The following is a 17,323-nucleotide window of genomic DNA, read 5'->3' as shown; positions in this document are numbered from 1 at the left end:
AAATATATGCTTGAGTAATACAGTCCCTGATCCATTTGGCAATAGTGACCTTTGTGACAGCGTTGCCCAATCTGTTATCTGCAAAGGATACAAACAACTGATCTGTTTTCCTTGTTTGTTTGGTCCTGTCTAAATAAAAACGTAGCTGTCTGTGGACATCTAGTGTGTGGAATATGAATTCCGCTTTGTTAGAGTATTTTGGGAAAAAAACTGGAAGCTCTAACGATTGTTGTAAGCAGAAAGTAGAACAAACTTTAGGAACAAAGGAAGGATTTGGTCTGAGGGATACTCTGTCTTTATGAAAAACCAAGTACGGGGGTTTCACTGACAAAGCTTGAAGCTCTGAAACTCTTCTGGCAGAAGTAATCGCCACCAGAAAGGCTGTCTTCCATGATAGAAACTTTAGATCACATGTGGCTGCTGGTTCGAAGGGGAAAGAAGTCAAGGCGCGTAACACTATATCGAGATCCCAAGAAGGTGCAGGATGAGAAATCGGAGGTCTTAATAGAGCAGCACCTTTCAAGAAGGTCTTACACAATCTGTTGCTCATTAAAGGTGGGTCTATGGATTCGTGAAAATTAGAAATTGCTGCCAATTGTACTTTGATGGTAGAAACTGAAGAGCCTTGATTGAAAAGAGAGGTCAGAAATTTTAGTACTTCTGCCACGGGAATAGAAATGGGGTCCAGGCCCCGGAGTTGAGCCCAAATAGCAAACCTTTTCCATTTGCTAGCATACAGTTTCTTTGTAGCAGACTTATGGGCCGAAGATAATATGTGTACAACATCTGGATCCAATGTATGACTCCTAACTATCGTCGGAAGAGGAGGAGCCAAGCCGTCAATTTTAAGGTGTGTAGGGACTGGTGGAATAGTCCCGACTGATGAACCAGTAGGTCTGGTATCTGATCCAGAAACCATGGACCTTCCAGGGCATGTTTCCGAAGATAGGGAAACCACACTTGACGAGGCCAGTAAGGAGCAATCAAGATCATATTGCTCCCCAAGAGAGATGCCTTTTGAATCACCTTGGGGAAGAGTGGAACTGGAGGGAAGGCATAAAGCAAGCCGGTGGGCCAAGGATGGACTAATGCGTCCATGGGGCTCTTCCCTGGAGCCGGGATTAGGGAGAAGAATTCCTTGCACTTCGCATTCAGAGGAGTCGCGAAGAGGTCACAACACGGAACTCCCCATTCGTTGAAAATCTGACTTGCCACTGTCATATTCAGAGACCATTCGTGAGGGGAGAGGATTGTTCTGCTCAGTCTGTCGGCTATGACATTGGACTTGCCCGGTATGTGAGTAGCCACTAGGAAGCGTTTGGTTGAGACTGCCCATTCCCAAACTCTCATGGCTTCTCTGCAAAGAGGATAGGATCTGGTCCCTCCCTGTTTGTACAGGTACCAGACAACTGACATGTTGTCTGAGTGAACAGCGATTACGCCCTGTGGGAGATAATCGTGAAGGGCTTGAAGGGACAGGAGTACTGCCCTCATTTCTAGGATGTTGATATGAAGAAGAGACTCTTCCGGTTGCCATTTGCCTTGGACTGACCTGCCCAGGGAATGCTCCCCCCACCCCGTCTGGGAGGCGTCCGTGGTCAAAGTGACCGCCGGAGGAGGAAGAACAAAGGGTCGTCCCTGATCCAAATTGGAGGGTACTAGCCACCAGCGAAGGTCCCGTTTGCAAGATTCCGTGATCCATATGAGGTGACTGAGAGGGAGTTCCTGAAAGGACCACTGAGCTGAAAGAAGCCACTGGAGGATTCTCATGTGCAACCTTGCCAAGGGGACTAGAAGAACTGTTGCCGACATGGATCCCAATAACTGCAGGACCATTCTGGCTGGGGCTTTGGACCTGGGAATTAAGGCTCGAACTTGATTTTGTATGGTTTGAATCCTGTCCGAAGGTAGATAGACCAGCATTTGGTTTGAGTCTATCTCTACCCCTATGAATCTTATTCGTTGAGATGGCCACAACACAGACTTTGGCCAATTGAAGGTGATTCCAAGGGAATTGCCCAGTAAGATAGTGGCTTGTAGGCTCCGCAGAAGTAGATGCTTGGAGGTGGCAGTTAGGAGCCAGTCGTCTAGATACGGAAACACCTGGAATCCTAGACTTCTCAGGTGAGCAGTCACTACTGCCAAGCACTTGGTGAACACCCTGGGGGCTGTGGTGAGACCAAAGGGCAGCGCATGGAACTGAAAATGACTGCCTCCTAGGCTGAAGCGCAGATGTCTCCTGGACGCTTGATGTACCATGATATGATAATACGCGTCCTTGAGATCTATGGAGCACATCCAAACACCTTTCTCCAGCAATGGGAGAATGGTTTGTAGAGTGACCATTCAGAACTTGGACTTTCTGACTGAACGGTTTAGGATGCTGAGGTCCAAAATGGGCCTCAAGTCCCCGGTCTTTTTTGGCACCAAAAAGAATCTTGAGTAAGTCCCTAATCCGATCTGGTCTGCGGGGACCGGTTGATGACTCCTTTGCAGCAGCTTTGAAATTTCTGAGGCTGCAGTATCCCGTTGACTGGGTGGCAGGGGGGGGATTTTGTTGGACGGAGGGGGGGGGGTGAGAGAATGGGATGGAGTAACCTCCGGCGATAATCCGAAGCACCCATCGGTCCTGAGTGATCCCTTCCCAGGCCTTCAGGTGTTTCGAGAACGACCCCGACTGGCTCCGAGCAGCACAGCCGGGCAATCCCTCAGGGACTATGAAAGGCTGAAGAGCCACGAAAGGACTCGCGGTCTCCAGTGTTGCGAGGGCCTCTGCCGCCTCTGGGACGGCGTCTTCGATGAATTTCCCTCCTCTGCCTCTGGAGGGGAACCTTCCTGCTGAGAGGGGTAAGGCTTCTGAGATCTACGGAACCACATTTTCCCTCCTCTTTAGCCTTGGGATAAGGCCGAAAGGGAGTGGAAAATCGTGCCCCTACGGCAGTCAGAGTCTTACCTTCCTGTTCACAGCGGGTTACTGTGTCTTTTACCTTGGGTCCAAACAGGGAGGACCCATCAAAGGGGGCGTCGGCAAATGAAGACTTAAAGGCCTCCGCGAAATGACACAGGCGGAGCCAGGCTTGTCTCCGTAGAGCAATGCCTGTACCCGCCGCTCTACTCGCCCCTTCGACCGCATACGAAATGAGCCTCATGGACGAGTTCGAAATGGACGACATTGTAGCCAGCTGAGAGCCAACTGTCTGGGCCAGCTCCTCAGGCAGGTTACCCAAGAGGGTATCTGATAGCTCCTTAATCAGATCCCTCTGGAATCTCGTAAAGTGCGTCAGGTAGTTCAAGGACCTCAGTGTAAAGGCCGCTGAACTAAGGGTGCGCTTTCCATACCGATCCATGCTCCTAGACTCCTTATTAGGAAGATGGACGGACGGAGAAGCCTCTGCTACATCTTGCTGGGTAGCAGATGCCACCACCATAGCATCTACAGCCACACCCTTAGTAAGGAACTCTCTATCCGGGGGCGCCGAGAGAAATTTGTTCGGACGAGCGGGCACCGGTTCCACAGAGTCTGGGTGTTCCCACGCCCTTCGACAGATCAAATCCAAGAGCTCGTCGAAGGGCGGAGACACCCAGGAGGCGGAGGGCTGAGCCCCGAAGGCCTTCAGGAACACCGACTCATCAGCAGAGGGAGGTTTGGACTGCCAGCCGCCTCGTTGTTTTAGGGCTTCCAGGATGTCTGCAAAGGAGACATCATCCGAGGACGACTTGGGGGACCCTTCTGCATCATCGAGATCAGTGTCAGATGTCAGAGACTCATCAGGGGAGTCAACGTGCTTCCTCTTGCACGTTCTCTTCCTGGGAGGTTCTTCCGAAGAGGCTTCAGAAGGACCTCCAGGAGGGGGAGAAACCCCAGCGGGGGTAACCTGAGGCCCAGGGGCTCCGCTGTCTAAGGACAGGGGGACTGCCAACGACCCAGCCTCCAAATGTAGGGAAGGAGCTCGGGAAACTGTGGAGGTAGCCAAGGAGGATTTGGCTAAAGCACTCCTCATAGCCCTGAAGGCGGGACCACCAGAATCCTGGGAGGGTCCCACCTCCGTGGCCACGACAGTGGACGGTACTCCCGCCGACGCACCAAGAGGGAGACTTGGGACCGAAAGCATCAATCCCGAAGCCTCCCCCCCAGGGCCGAAGGAAGAAGTCCGTGCACTGAACTCCGACCCAAGAGCCGGAGTTGGAGCAAGGGTCGGGCCCGACCCTAACACCTCCACAGGTTCCACCAGCACCGGCTCCAACGGTGCAGAAGCTGTTGGAGGAGGAAACAGAGTAGGGGAGTGGACCATCGGCTCCAAAGCCAAATGGGCTGGAGCCGAAACCAGCTTTTGGAACACCGGAGACTGGAAGAGTCGGCGAGCACCCTGTCGATGTCCGAATCAGACATCTTGGATGATCTCGAGGATACCGATCGGGCCCGAACCGATTTCTCCATCGGCTCCGAAGGGCTCGGGGACCGGCTCCAAAACGACTCAACAATTATCGGCTCCGAGGAAGGTTTCAAGGAAATTTCCCTCGGTGCTGATAAGGACTTCGGCTCCGAGGGGGAAGTGTCTGAGCTGATAACCCTTATCGGCTCCAATATCAGTGGAGCCGATGAGGGTGACCCGCCTCTCGATGCCCCAGACCTCGGCTCCGAAACCAGAGGAGTCGAGGCTGGAGGCATCGAGGCAGACCGTTCCGACCTCGGCTCCGAAGTCCGTGGAGCCGATGGAAAAGTCTGCTTAGTTTTTTTAGCGGTCGGTTCCGACTGACTGGTCAGAGCCAACGCTTTCCTCTTTTTAGAAGGAGACGGAGAGGAAGATAAAGCCTCCTCGAAGGAAGGCATGATTAATCCTTTGAGGATTAATTTGTTTTTCCTCTCCTGGAGGACTCTAGAAGAGAACGCATGGCATACACTGCACGACTCTTGCAGATGTTTAGCACCTAGGCAATAGACGCACGAGGAGTGGTCGTCCGTTATGGACATTTTGAAGCCACACCTCGTGCATTTTTTAAACCCGGAGGGTTTGTGTTCTTTCGACATAATCAAGCCAAAACACAGTTAACCACAACTAGAAATAAGGTTTGACACACAAGAAAAAATATATCACTAGTTTAGTGTTAAATTTTTAAACTAAAGCCTTTTTTTTTTTTTTTTTTTTTAACAAGACAAACTGTCCAAAGAAAAAAAGAGATAAAGAGGTAAAGAGGGTCAAGACCCTCTAACTTAAACGGGTACTTGACCCACACACAACAACTAAGGTAGTAGAAACCACAGGGGAAGGCCCCTCTAACTTAAACGGGAACCTTCCCTGACAGGAAATAACACAAAAACCTCAACTAATATTCACAAAAACACTCGTATACAAAGAATAGCCGTTAAAACAGCTTTTGGATTTAATTGAAGCAAAATACTGACAGGAAAAAGCCTAATAAATAGTACTTAGCCCAGCCAATGTTGAGACCACGTCCAAGCTCTGAAAGCGGCAAACGAGATCTGGGGGATTAGTGGTGGTGCATCCTGGGATAAAGATAGCTCAGCCAATTAGAGGCCTCGCTCTATAGCATAAGCGTGCCGAGTCGGAGCCGAGGGATCGGCTCCGAACCCATCAGTTCAGAATGTAGGCGAGATAGGATCACATAACATCATACTTTACAATGCGGATTTGATTCATTGGAAGCTTCCTGTAGAGCAGCTGTTACTGGCTCTGTCATACGTAGACATGCATGGTTAACAGAACAAACCCTTCCTGATCATGTTAAAGCAAAATTATTGGATGCACCTTTACAGCAGGATGTATTATTCGGTGTCAAAGCAGAAGAGGTTTTATAGAAAATGGAGGATAAGGCAAAGTCTATGCAGACGGTTAAGCATTTTTTGCAGACAACTGGCACATCATCACAAAAGACAAATTGGTCCTAAACATTGTCTCTCAAGGATACAGATTCCATTTTCATACCTTACCATGGATAAAAGGAATGCCAAACCTGCCACCAAATCAATGGGCAGAGGCACAAAAACAAATTACAGCTCTCATGGACATGAGAGCCATTCAACAGGTACCTACACAGGAGCAAGGACAAGGATTTTACTCAAGACTTTTTCTAGTCCCAAGAAAGGACAAAGCATAGAGACCCATTCTGGATCTTTCAGTTCTGAACACCTATCTGCAGTTACCAAAATTCAAGATGCTAACACTACAGCAGCTTCTTCCCATGCTGGGCAACAATGCTTGGCTAGTAACGGACCTCAAGGAGGCATACCTGCATGTCCCTATCAGACAAAATTGCAGAAGATGCCTCTGCTTCATTGCAGGTTCAACGCATTATCAATTTTCTGCACTGCCCTTTGGCTTATCTACTGCGCCCAGGTCTTCACAAAATGCCTGGCACCAGTAATTGCATACTGCAGACAAAAAGGAATTCAGATATACCCATACCTGGACGACTGCCTTATTCAAGCAGAAAGCAAGGACATTCTTTTAAAGCATCTGGCATTTGTCAAACACCTTCTAAGTTGCCTAGGGTACACAGTAAACGAAAAGAAATCAAAACTAGTGCCCTCACAAAACATAATATTCCTGGGTGCCAGCTTGAATACAACGGCCCAGATGGCTTATCTCACGCCAGACAAGCAACAACAGCTGACTCAATATTTCAAAATAATGGCAACAAAAACCCAACTCCCTGCAAGAAAAATTCTGCAGGCCTTGGATTCATGGCATCTTGCATACTACTAATACCATTTGCAAAACTGCATATGAGGAAATTACAATGGTACCTGAAAAGCGTACGGACTCAGCACAGCCACAGCTTGAAAACAATGATACCACTCATTCCTTGCCTTCAACAGGAGTTTCTATGGTGGGCACAGGCATGTCACCTCAACAAGGGTCAGCCTTTTACCTTACCCACAGCCAGGCAAACTATGACAACAGATACATTGGACTATGCCTGGGGAGCACACATGGCAGGACAGTGCATTCAGGGCAAATGGACTACAGATCAGAGGCATCTGCATATCAATCAAAAAGAAATGCTAGCAGTACAGAATGCCCTAACAGCTTTCAAGGACCTCTTACACCCAGGACAACTAATAACAAAGACGGACAATACCACAGTAATGTGGTACATAAACAAGCAAGGGGGCACACATTCCAACACTCTATGCAGGCAAGCAATGACCTTGTGGAACACAGCACTGTCTTACCAGGTTCAATTACAAGCACAATTCCTGCCAGGAAAGAAAAACACATTGGCAGACGACCTAAGCAGAAACATCATGGATCCACACGAGTGGAAACTAGATCCACAAGTACTTGCAATGATAGCTCAAAAATGGGGACGCCCAGACATAGATCTGTTTGCAAGCCCCCAAAACTACCAACTTCAAAAATTTTCCACAAGGACATTCCATCCACAAGCTTGGAAAGTGGGTGCCCCCTCATTCAGCTGGAAAACATTAGCAGTGTATGCCTTTCCTCCACTGCCTCTTCTAGCAAAGGTACTGCTGAAAGTCAGATTAGAGAGGCCACAAATGGTACTCATTGCACCAGGTTGGCAACGCCAGCATTGGTATCCAGTTCTAAGGAACATGGCCCACCATGGATTTTACCACAGATTCCTCACCTGCTCACCCAGCGAGACAATCAGATTCTACACAGCCAGCTCAAGATTTTAAACCTGGCTGCATGGCAAATTACCTAAACAACCAGCCAACACCTCTATCCAAAGCTGTTATGGATGTCATTCTGGAGGCCAGGAGGCCCAGCACCAGGAAAACCTATTCAGTAAAATGGAAAAGATTTTGTGCCTGGAACCAGGCTAAAGGCCAAAATCCACTTGCTCCAAACATTCCTCAGATTCTACAATATTTAACTGAGAATGTTGCACAAAGGACTTTCCTTTTCATCTATTAAGATGCACGCCTCAGCAGTTTCAGCTCATTACGACACGGATCCTCCTTTATTCTCACATCCACTCCTAAGACAGTACCTCAGAGGGGCTAAGAACATAAGACCGCCAAGGAGAGCACCAACACCTACTTGGGATCTCAACTTTGTTCTGAAAAAGCTTACACTGCCGCCCTTTGAACCAGCTTTTTCAGCTGATTTAAAATTTCTTTCATGGAAAACTGCCCTGCTACTAGCAATAACCTCAGCTAGAAGAGTCTCAGAGCTACAGGCACTAATGGCAGTGGAGCCTTTCCTCATTTTTCATCAAGACAGAGTCTCTCTACGAATTAACCCTTCCTTTATGCCAAAGATGGTATCCAGTGTGGCCCTAAACCAAACCATTCAATTGCTCACCTTTTTCCCAAATTCCCAGAACAAAAGAGAAAGACTCCTGCACTCTTTGGACATTCACAGGCAATTACGTTACTACTTGGATAAAACTAAGGCTTTCAGAAAAACTGAGCAGCTCTTTGTAGCCTATGCTACAGGATTACAAGGAAAAGCTATCTCAAAACAGACCATTTCTAAATGGATAGGGCATTGCATACGTTTCTGCTACACACATCATGGGAAACCGGTACCTGTTAACATTAGGTCCCACTCCACCAGGGCTACAGCTACATCAGCAGCCTTACTCAGGGGAGTGCCAACCAAGGATATTCTGGAAGCTGCAACTTGGAGTTCAGTGCACACCTTCACCAAACACTACCACTTACCTCTATATTCTAAGACTAGAGCTGGTTTTGCCACTGCAGTCTTGCAGGGCCTACTAGCTTCTTCTAACCCTGTTTAACTCCACCTCCCATCCTTAGCTTTGGGATTCAACCCAAGTTTGATGACTGCAGCAGGGTAACACGATGAACATAGTACAATTTTGTACCTACCATAAATGTAGATGTTTTAGTGTTCACCCTGTTGCAGTCCAGGTTACCCTCCCTCCATCCCCTCTGTACTAGCTGAACTTATCTATGCCACTCTATCCTATACAACCTCTGTGGTGTATTTGCTTGTGCCTAAAGGTATTGTTTTATTTTTATCTAGCTACATATATATATTTTGCCTACCTATTGTGGGCACCTGACATCTGGGGCAAGAAAAACTGCAGAAAATGGCATTGGATGCCTCTTATATACCCCTGGCGCACTGACGTCAGGGAAGAAGCGAAAGCAACCGATGCCGGACCAAGACTTTGGAATTCAGGCTGACTGCGGGGACCGCCTGATGGCAGGATAACCCAAGTGTGATGACTGCAGCAGGGTGAACACTCGAACATCTATATTTATGGTAGGTACAAAACTGTACTTTTCTGGACCTGCCACAGCACAGACCCCTGGCCATCCCCCATATTTTAGAAGTGGTGGATGATCTTTTGCATGAATCCAGCTTAGCCCCTGACACCCTCCCATCTGCTCCCAGTAAACCTGACAGGTGTTACAGAGTACCGGATTCTCTCAAATACCTGTACAGAAATCCTGCTGCAGACCAAGAGGTCATTACACAGGAACCTAAAGGAGCTAAGACTAGTTCTGCCAAGAATCCTATTCCTTCTGACAAGAATCCTATTCCTTCTGACAACGATTCCAGAACTTTGGACAGCTGGGGTAAAAAAGTATACACCTCTGCAGCATTATCTATCAGAGCACTTTGCTGTCAGTTCCATATGTTAAAATATCGGCAACACACTTAAATGGCTTAGTGGTTAAGTGCTTTGACTATGGAAGTATTAAAACAAAAGATTTCTACGTTTTCTGACAGTGCCATTTCAAAAGAGTTAGCAGATTTACTGCACTCTGCTTGTCCAGTGGCCAAACACTCATCACACTGTGGATATGACGCCCTAGAAACCTCTAGCAAGGCAGCAGTGACAGGATTTGTTATTAGGAGACATGGATGGCTGAAGGAACAACCTCTCCCCGATCATGTCAAGTCTAAACTTATCGATGCACCCCTAGATAAGGAGGGCTTGTTTGGTGAAAAAGCAGAAGAGGTACTTAAAAAGATGGAAGACAAAGCAAAATCTATGCAAACAGTAAAAAAATTCTTTCAGGTTCAACCTCCCAGGTTCAGCAGGAACTTTTGCTCTAAGCACTGGTCCTTCCCTGCACCTAGCAGATAGGGCCAAGGTAAGCCCCGCAGGGACAGACCATCCAGCCCCCTATCCCACGGCCAGCAGAGAAGCAGACAGTGGACCACTTCTGCCCCAAAGGCAGGGAGTTATAAGCAAAAACTCCCAATGACTCCCCCTCCCCACTCACCAAAAACTAGGAGGAAGGCTCACCCTCTTCAACCAAAATTGGCTTTCTGTAACAAAGGACCAATGGGCCTTAAAGGTCATTTTTCAGGGATACAAATTCTCCTTCAACAAACTCCCATTTCCAAGAGGATACCCAGACTTACCTCTGAATCAGTGGGCAGAGACATTGAAACAGGTCCAAACTCTCATATCCCAGGGGGCAGTAGAACCTGTCCCCTCAGAACAAACGGGCAAAGGCTTTTATTCCAGACTATTCCTTTTTCCCAGAAAAGAGGGCACTTGGTGCACCATCTCAGATCTATCCATTCTGAACACCTCTCTGGTGGTCCCCAGATTCAAAATGCTAACTTTGCAGCTGCTGCTTCCTATGCTGACAAAAAATACCTGGCTAGTGACCCTGGACCTAAAAGATGCCTACCTCCACATCCCCATAAGGGAATCCTGCAGGAAATTTCTGCGCTTCAAAGCAGGGTCACAACACAAGTTCTCTGCACTGCCCTTTGGCTTATCTACTGCACCCAGAGTATTCACCAAATGCTTAGCCCCGGCCATAGCATTTTGCAGACAAGAGAAATATACAGATTTACCCTTACTTCGATGACTGCCTCATTCAGGCAGAGTGAAAAGAAAAGCTGCTCCATGAACTTCACTTTGTCTAATCCCTCCTAACTTCCCAAGACTTCACCAACAACGGGAAGCAGTCAAAGCAAACTCCCACCAGGAAGATCATTTTCTTGAGAGCTCTGCTAGATGCAGCATCCCAAATGGCCTTCCTCTCTCCAGAAAAGCAGAGCTTCCTGCCTCTCTAATTTACCCAGCCCTGGGGTACATGACATCTTGCGTCGTCCTAATCCCTCTGGCCAGGCTTCACATGAGGAGACTTCACTGGTATCTAAAGAACCTTTGGTGTCAGCACTGTCATTCTCTAGAGACCTCCCTCCCTCTGATCCCATGTATAAGGGACGAGTTTCTCTGGTGGGCAGAGACCTGTGCCAAAAACAAGTGTATTCCCTTCACCCTCCGTCCTACCGGCCAGCCCATCACCACCGATGCCTCAGACATTGCTTGGGACGCTCACCTGGCAGGCAGGTGCACCCAAAGTCTTTGAGATGCCCAGCATCTTCCCTTACATATCATTCAGAAAGAAATGATGGTAGTACAAAAGGCTCTGACATCCTTCAAACCCCCATCTCAGGCCAGGGGTTCTCCTTATAAAAACAGACAACACCACAGTAATGTGGTATATCAGCAAACGGGGGGGGGGGCAATCTTACCCCTCTGTGCAGGCTAGCCATGAACCTCTGGCTGACAGCCGCCTCCATGGGTCTACGCCTAATTGCCCAATACCTACCAGGGGTCAACACCACCCTGGCAGACCACCTAAGCAGAAACTTACTGGACCCCCACGAATGGCAGCTCCACAGGGAAATCTTTCTGCAAATCACTCAGGAGGTGGGGGACTCTGATGGTTGATCTCTCTGCTTTGCATCTCAACCACCAGCTACAAAATTTCTGTACCGGGGGTATCACCTTGTAGCTTGGAAGGTGGATGCCTTGACCTTCCCCTAGAACTCCCTTTTTGTGTACTTGTTCCCTCCTCTGCCTCTTATTCCCAAGGTACTGATCAAAATAAGGGAGGAGAGACCATAGGCCATCCTCATTGCTCCAGATTGGCCCAGGCAGCATTGGTACCCCTTACTGCGCAGCCTGACTTTACAGCCCCCCAAGCAGCTTCCTCTGATTTCAGACCTCTTGACCCAGGTGGGGGGGGGGGAGAGATACTGCACCCAGACTTGCAGACTCTCAATCTTTCAGCATGGCGTATACTTTAAAAGCTAACAAGGAGTCCCTAATAAGTAAACAGGTCCTAGACATCATCACTGAGGCCAGAAGGACCAGCACTAGAAAATATTACACAGGGAAATGGAAAATATTCTGCTTCTGGAGCTAGTCCAGAGGGACCAGTACCTCACACCCTTCCATCCTTCTTATCTTGGATTACATAGCCGAGTTACTCAAAAGTGGCCTCTCCTTCTCTTCTATTAAAATCCTTACCTCTGCCATTTCAGCCCATTATGATTCAGACCTACCCGTCTTCTCTCAACCTTTGATTAAACAATTCCTCAGAGAGGCTTCTAATATCAGATGGCCCAGAAGGCTTCCCACGCCAGCCTGGGACCTGAACTATGTTTTAGAAAAGCTAATCTTACCTCCTTTCAAACCTGCTTCTTCAACCGAATTGAAATACCTCTACTGGAAGACTGCCTTCCTACTAGCTGTCACCTCAGCCGGAAGGGTTTCAGAATTTCAGGCACTCATGGCTGTGGAGCCCTTCATCATTTTCCATACAGACAGGGTCTCCCTGAGGACAATCCTTTCCTTTATGCCCAAGGTGATATCTGATGTGACCCTCAACCAGGCTGTACACCTACTCACCTTCTTTCCCAACCCTCAAAACAATGGGGAAAGAATTCTGCACTCACTAGACATGCACAGATAACTCCAGTCACCAGCTGCTTGTCAGCTTTGCCCCAGGGGCAGAGGGGAAGCCCATTTCCAAGCAAACCATTTCTAAATGGATATCACACTGTATCCATGTCTACTACAGACTACATGGGAATCCCCCCCAAGTCTATTTGTACCCACTCTACTAGGGCAGCCTCCACTTCCACAGCCTTCCTCAGAGGAGTCCCCACCAGGGACATCTTGGAAGCTGCCACCTAGACCTCTGTCCATACCTTTACAAAGCATTACCACTTACCTCTTTTCTCGAAGTCTAGGGTAGGGTTTGCCTCTGCAGTTCTGCAGGGCTTGCTGACCCATGCCTGGGGGGGGGGGGGGGGGGTGTCTATATTATAAACACGAATGTTTACTTACCTGAATACCTAAACGTCGACACATATTCCGCGAACCGCATATACACCAAACGCCCTAAACCGCGAAATTCAAAAAGTCGAACTGTTATACTTGTCTCACCCCATCACCCGCTACATAACTCCCTACACAAACTAAATAAACCACATATGTACACTAACCAAAACCCTACTTCTAACCCTAAACTAAACCTTACTTCTAACCCCACACTAAATCTTACATATACCACCATGTATGCACGTAACTTAACCCGCACCCTAACCCTAAGGTCCGTAACTATCGCACACTTACCTTATGGAGCTGTACTGCAGAAGGGCCAACCATGACGGTTCGACGTTTCCACTTTTGCGCTTCTGGACGATCGATGTTTTCGCTGTTCGATGAAGATGGGTCGATGTTTAGGGGTTCGTGTATGGAAACGTTTGTCCTTATAATGTAGGCCCGCCTAGGGCTCTAACCTATCCTTCCACCCTTCCCCTCAGCTTTGGGAATCCTCCCACAGGTGATGACTGCAACAGTGAAACACGAAGAACATAGTACAGTTGTGTACACTCAGCATAAATGTAGATGCTCGAGTGTATTCACTGTTGCAGTCCAGGTTTCCCTCCCTCCATCCCCCTTATATCTTTTTTACCTAGGGGGACATAAGCTTCCCACGGTGGCTTTTAGCCACCACAACCACTTTACTTTATTTCATTGTGCTTCTGACGGGTTAGGGCAAGAAAAACTGATGTAATGATGTCAGCTGCCTTGCCTTATAGCACTGATGACCTGACATCAGACTACAGGCGACTGTAGCTGACGCAAAAAAAAATTGACTCTGGTATTCGGGACAGCTGAGGGCTACCACAGCAGAGATAACTCACAGGTGATGACTGTAACAGTGAATACACTCGAACATCTACATTTATGGTAAGTGTACACAACTGTATTTTGTAGCGGTCTTGTGTTTTGGAGGTCTCTGGTGTTTCGGTAATTTTTTTGAGGGAGAACCTCAGAGTACATGGATTTACGTGTTTAATTTAAAAATAAAATTGTCTTTGTCTTTTGAAAGGCTATTCTGAAAACTGCTTTGTATTGCAGTGTTTCAAAGTTTTCTGTATTAACTTCTTTGTGTGGACAGTGTTCCACGCATTGGAATGTGCTTTCACAAATAGCAGACTACCGTTTCTCTCCAAAGTAGTCCAGTGGATTTGAATGAGCTATAGGTTCCCTCAGGTGTTTCTTGAAAGATGTACTCTACCTCACTTTTAACCATCTAAGGAAGCAGCATCATGAGAGAGAGTGGGAGAGTACACCTGATATCCAGGAACTAAGAAACCACAGACAAAGATAACATCCCAAAAGAAACAAAAAATGCTACATTATAGTCTTTTTTTTTTCTGAAAGTAAGCTTTAAAAAGGCATTTCTATTTTTTTCTTGAAATATTTTTTAAGAAGTGTATAACTACATGTTTTGTCTTTTGTGGAGGAGAACCCAGTTAAGTTAATAGTATGACTGCAAATTTAAGTGTCTTGTTTATAGCTGTGTTTTAATGTAGTGCTCCCTAATACGAATTACTAGGACAACAGCAGCACGAGCTAAGGTAATCGATGACTGGGCAACAGATGGTGGAGTTCTCCTTATGGGATATGAGATGTACCGCCTCCTTTCCCTTAAGAAATCGTTTGTCTCAGGAAGAAAGAAGAAAAGCAAGAAACCAACAGGACCAGTGATTATTGACCTTGATGAAGAAGACAGGCAGCAGGAACTTCTTAAAGGTATAGAGGACGAAAATTATTGTGTTGTCACTTTGTGAAATCCATTTTTTACAATGGCTTCAGGTTTTACATATCGTGTAAAGCATATTGTACATGAATTTGAAGCAAATTGCCAGAATGTGGCAGATAAGGTGCCATATTGTTTGTGGTACACACAGTCTGGTAAAATTGAGTTTATTTATTTGTTTGACACTGCTGTGATCATCAGCCCATTCCCAGCCAATTGACCAGTTGTGTATATAGGTAAGGGTTGACCAGAAGGAGCCATCGGGGAACATGCAGTGGGCTGACTTTGCAGGATGTCTCTCACTTTTACAAAGTAAGAAGGCCTGCCCTCTTCCCTCAGTCAGGAGAGGTGGTTTTCCCCATCTCCTCCAGGGGTTCATACCTCAGTATGTGCTTTCTTAGTACATGCGACCCTTCTTCCTCCTTGGTATAGGTGATGAAACCACAGAACTTAATTTATATCCCTTTCTGCCTGTTTTACAAAGCTCCTATTTGTATGCCAGACAACTGAATCACAGAAGAGATCCATCTGTCTGTGCCATGAGATATATATATATATATATATATATATATATATATATATATATATATATATATATGACTTGGTCGACAGTTCATATGATCGATTGTTTATTTGGTCGACAGTTCATTTGATCGACAAGCATTTGCCCCCTTCCCCAATGTTGTGTGACCCTGGAGTTGATGTATATAGTTTTGGGGGGGGTGGGGGGCGAAGCCCCCCACCTAAAATGCTTGTCGATCAAATGAACTGTCGACCAAATAAACAGTCGATCATATGAACTGTCGACCAAGTCATATAGACCCATATATATATATATCTATAAAATTTCTATTTTTTTTTTTAAGCTGCTTTATGTTCATCTAAATACACAAAATGTGCTTACCTCATACATGGTGCACATATTCTTCTGGCAGTAAGCCCATTTTCATTATATGTGCCCTTTGGTCAAACCTTGTTATCCAAGACCAGAAGTTACAGTACGTTTTCTAGTTAAGTACATTTCCTCTTTAACCTATATTTTCATCTGCAAAATCCCTATTACTTGTTAGACATTTTCCTAGAATAACAAGAAACAATATTCTCTTCATAAGACTGCCTGAGTTGATTAAGGTTTTGTTCCTGGTCCTAAACTTGTCATTTATTTGATGTAATCTCTGTATTTATCTCTGTTCTTTGTAATCAGTGTATTAAGCCCCACTCATCAGTTCTTTCCCTAAGTACCTCCACTCCATCTTCACATTCTTCTTCTGTTAGCTATCCCTATTGTCCCTTTTTTGGGCAGTGTCAAAATAACCAACCTCCCAGCATAACAAAATTCTCTGTAGATAAATTCCGGGTGCTACTGTTTAATGCTAGGAGTCTAAAGAAACTGCACTCCCTGGAAGCGCTCCTGCTTTGGAAGATGCTGAAGTCTGTGCAGTCACCTAGACATGGTTCAAAGGCATGGAAAGCACCCTGGCCGTGAAGGTCTACAAGGCTTTCCATACGTTCAGAATATAAACTGAGCATGAAAGAGCCAAAGGAAGAGTTGTATCTGTCTTTAAGGATTTGCATGTCTCTCTCTCTGTCTCTAGACTATCAAGCAGTATGACTCTCTTGAGCTATTTCATGTGCATTTTAAGTATAGGCAAAGCCCCCTACCCACGTCATAGTTGGCTATAAGTTGCCCACCATGAAACAGGAAAAGCATATTGCATACCTGTACTTACTAGAGTCACTTGTTATACAGCTAACACCTTATTCATTGATTTTATTTATCCTATTATCGACTGGGAGACGTACAAGAATAGAAACATACTGGCTCAGAGGTTCTTGGACTTTGTCAATGCAAATGCTCTGGAGCAGCTAGTCAGCACGTCCACAAAGAGGCTGAAATGTCCTGGCATACTAACATGGGAGAGCATTGCACCCCTTTGTGATGTCCTCCTTGGTAAGATCAGGCCATAAATCAGTCTCGTTCAATGTACTTATAAGACTATATACCCCATTAAGCTCAAAAACACTTTAACATTTTTCAAAGACAAATGACTTCCTACTAAGTGATGGTATAAGTTTCAAAGCCTCCTCGAATGCAGATAAAAGGACTCCTATGCAGAGATGTACACCAGTGCCCTATATAACCACTTAAGCAGTTATATAGAATTGGTTGTACCTGACTAGATTTATAGCAGGTTATGCCGAAAAAACAAGTCACTCTGGCGCACCCCTAGAATAAACAGGCTGTACAACAAAAGAAAGAAATTAATGTCCAAGAACAAGAGGGAACTGGCTCGGGAAAAGAAATCCCTCTCTAGCTTAAACATACAAATAGAGATCTTGTCAAGTCCTCCAAAGTTAATTATGAAGTAAAAATAGCCTCCCTAGCTAAGGATAATCAAAAGGCATTCTTTAACTGTGTCCAAAATCTAAAAGGGAATACCCAGCTATGCACTGAACTCTTGTGGATGGCGCCACCCATACTCAATC

At 46.3% G+C, this 17,323-nt stretch overlaps 1 protein-coding gene across 1 annotated transcript in view; it reads left to right on the top strand.

The window, feature by feature from the left end:
* Nucleotides 1-17,323, top strand: part of RAD54L2 (RAD54 like 2) — a 2,252,401-nt gene that overhangs the window by 614,284 nt on the left and 1,620,794 nt on the right. Inside the window, exon 10 of the mRNA XM_044077481.1 lies at nt 14,633-14,829. Coding sequence (XP_043933416.1) covers nt 14,633-14,829 — 197 coding nt within the window. The remainder of the gene's footprint in view (nt 1-14,632; nt 14,830-17,323) is intronic.

This window comes from Protopterus annectens, chromosome 7.part0 (assembly GCF_019279795.1).
Source record: "Protopterus annectens isolate FY-2018-M chromosome 7.part0, PAN1.0, whole genome shotgun sequence".
Taxonomy (NCBI): Eukaryota; Metazoa; Chordata; order Ceratodontiformes; family Protopteridae; genus Protopterus; species Protopterus annectens.
This window is presented reverse-complemented; position numbering and strand designations above follow the sequence as displayed.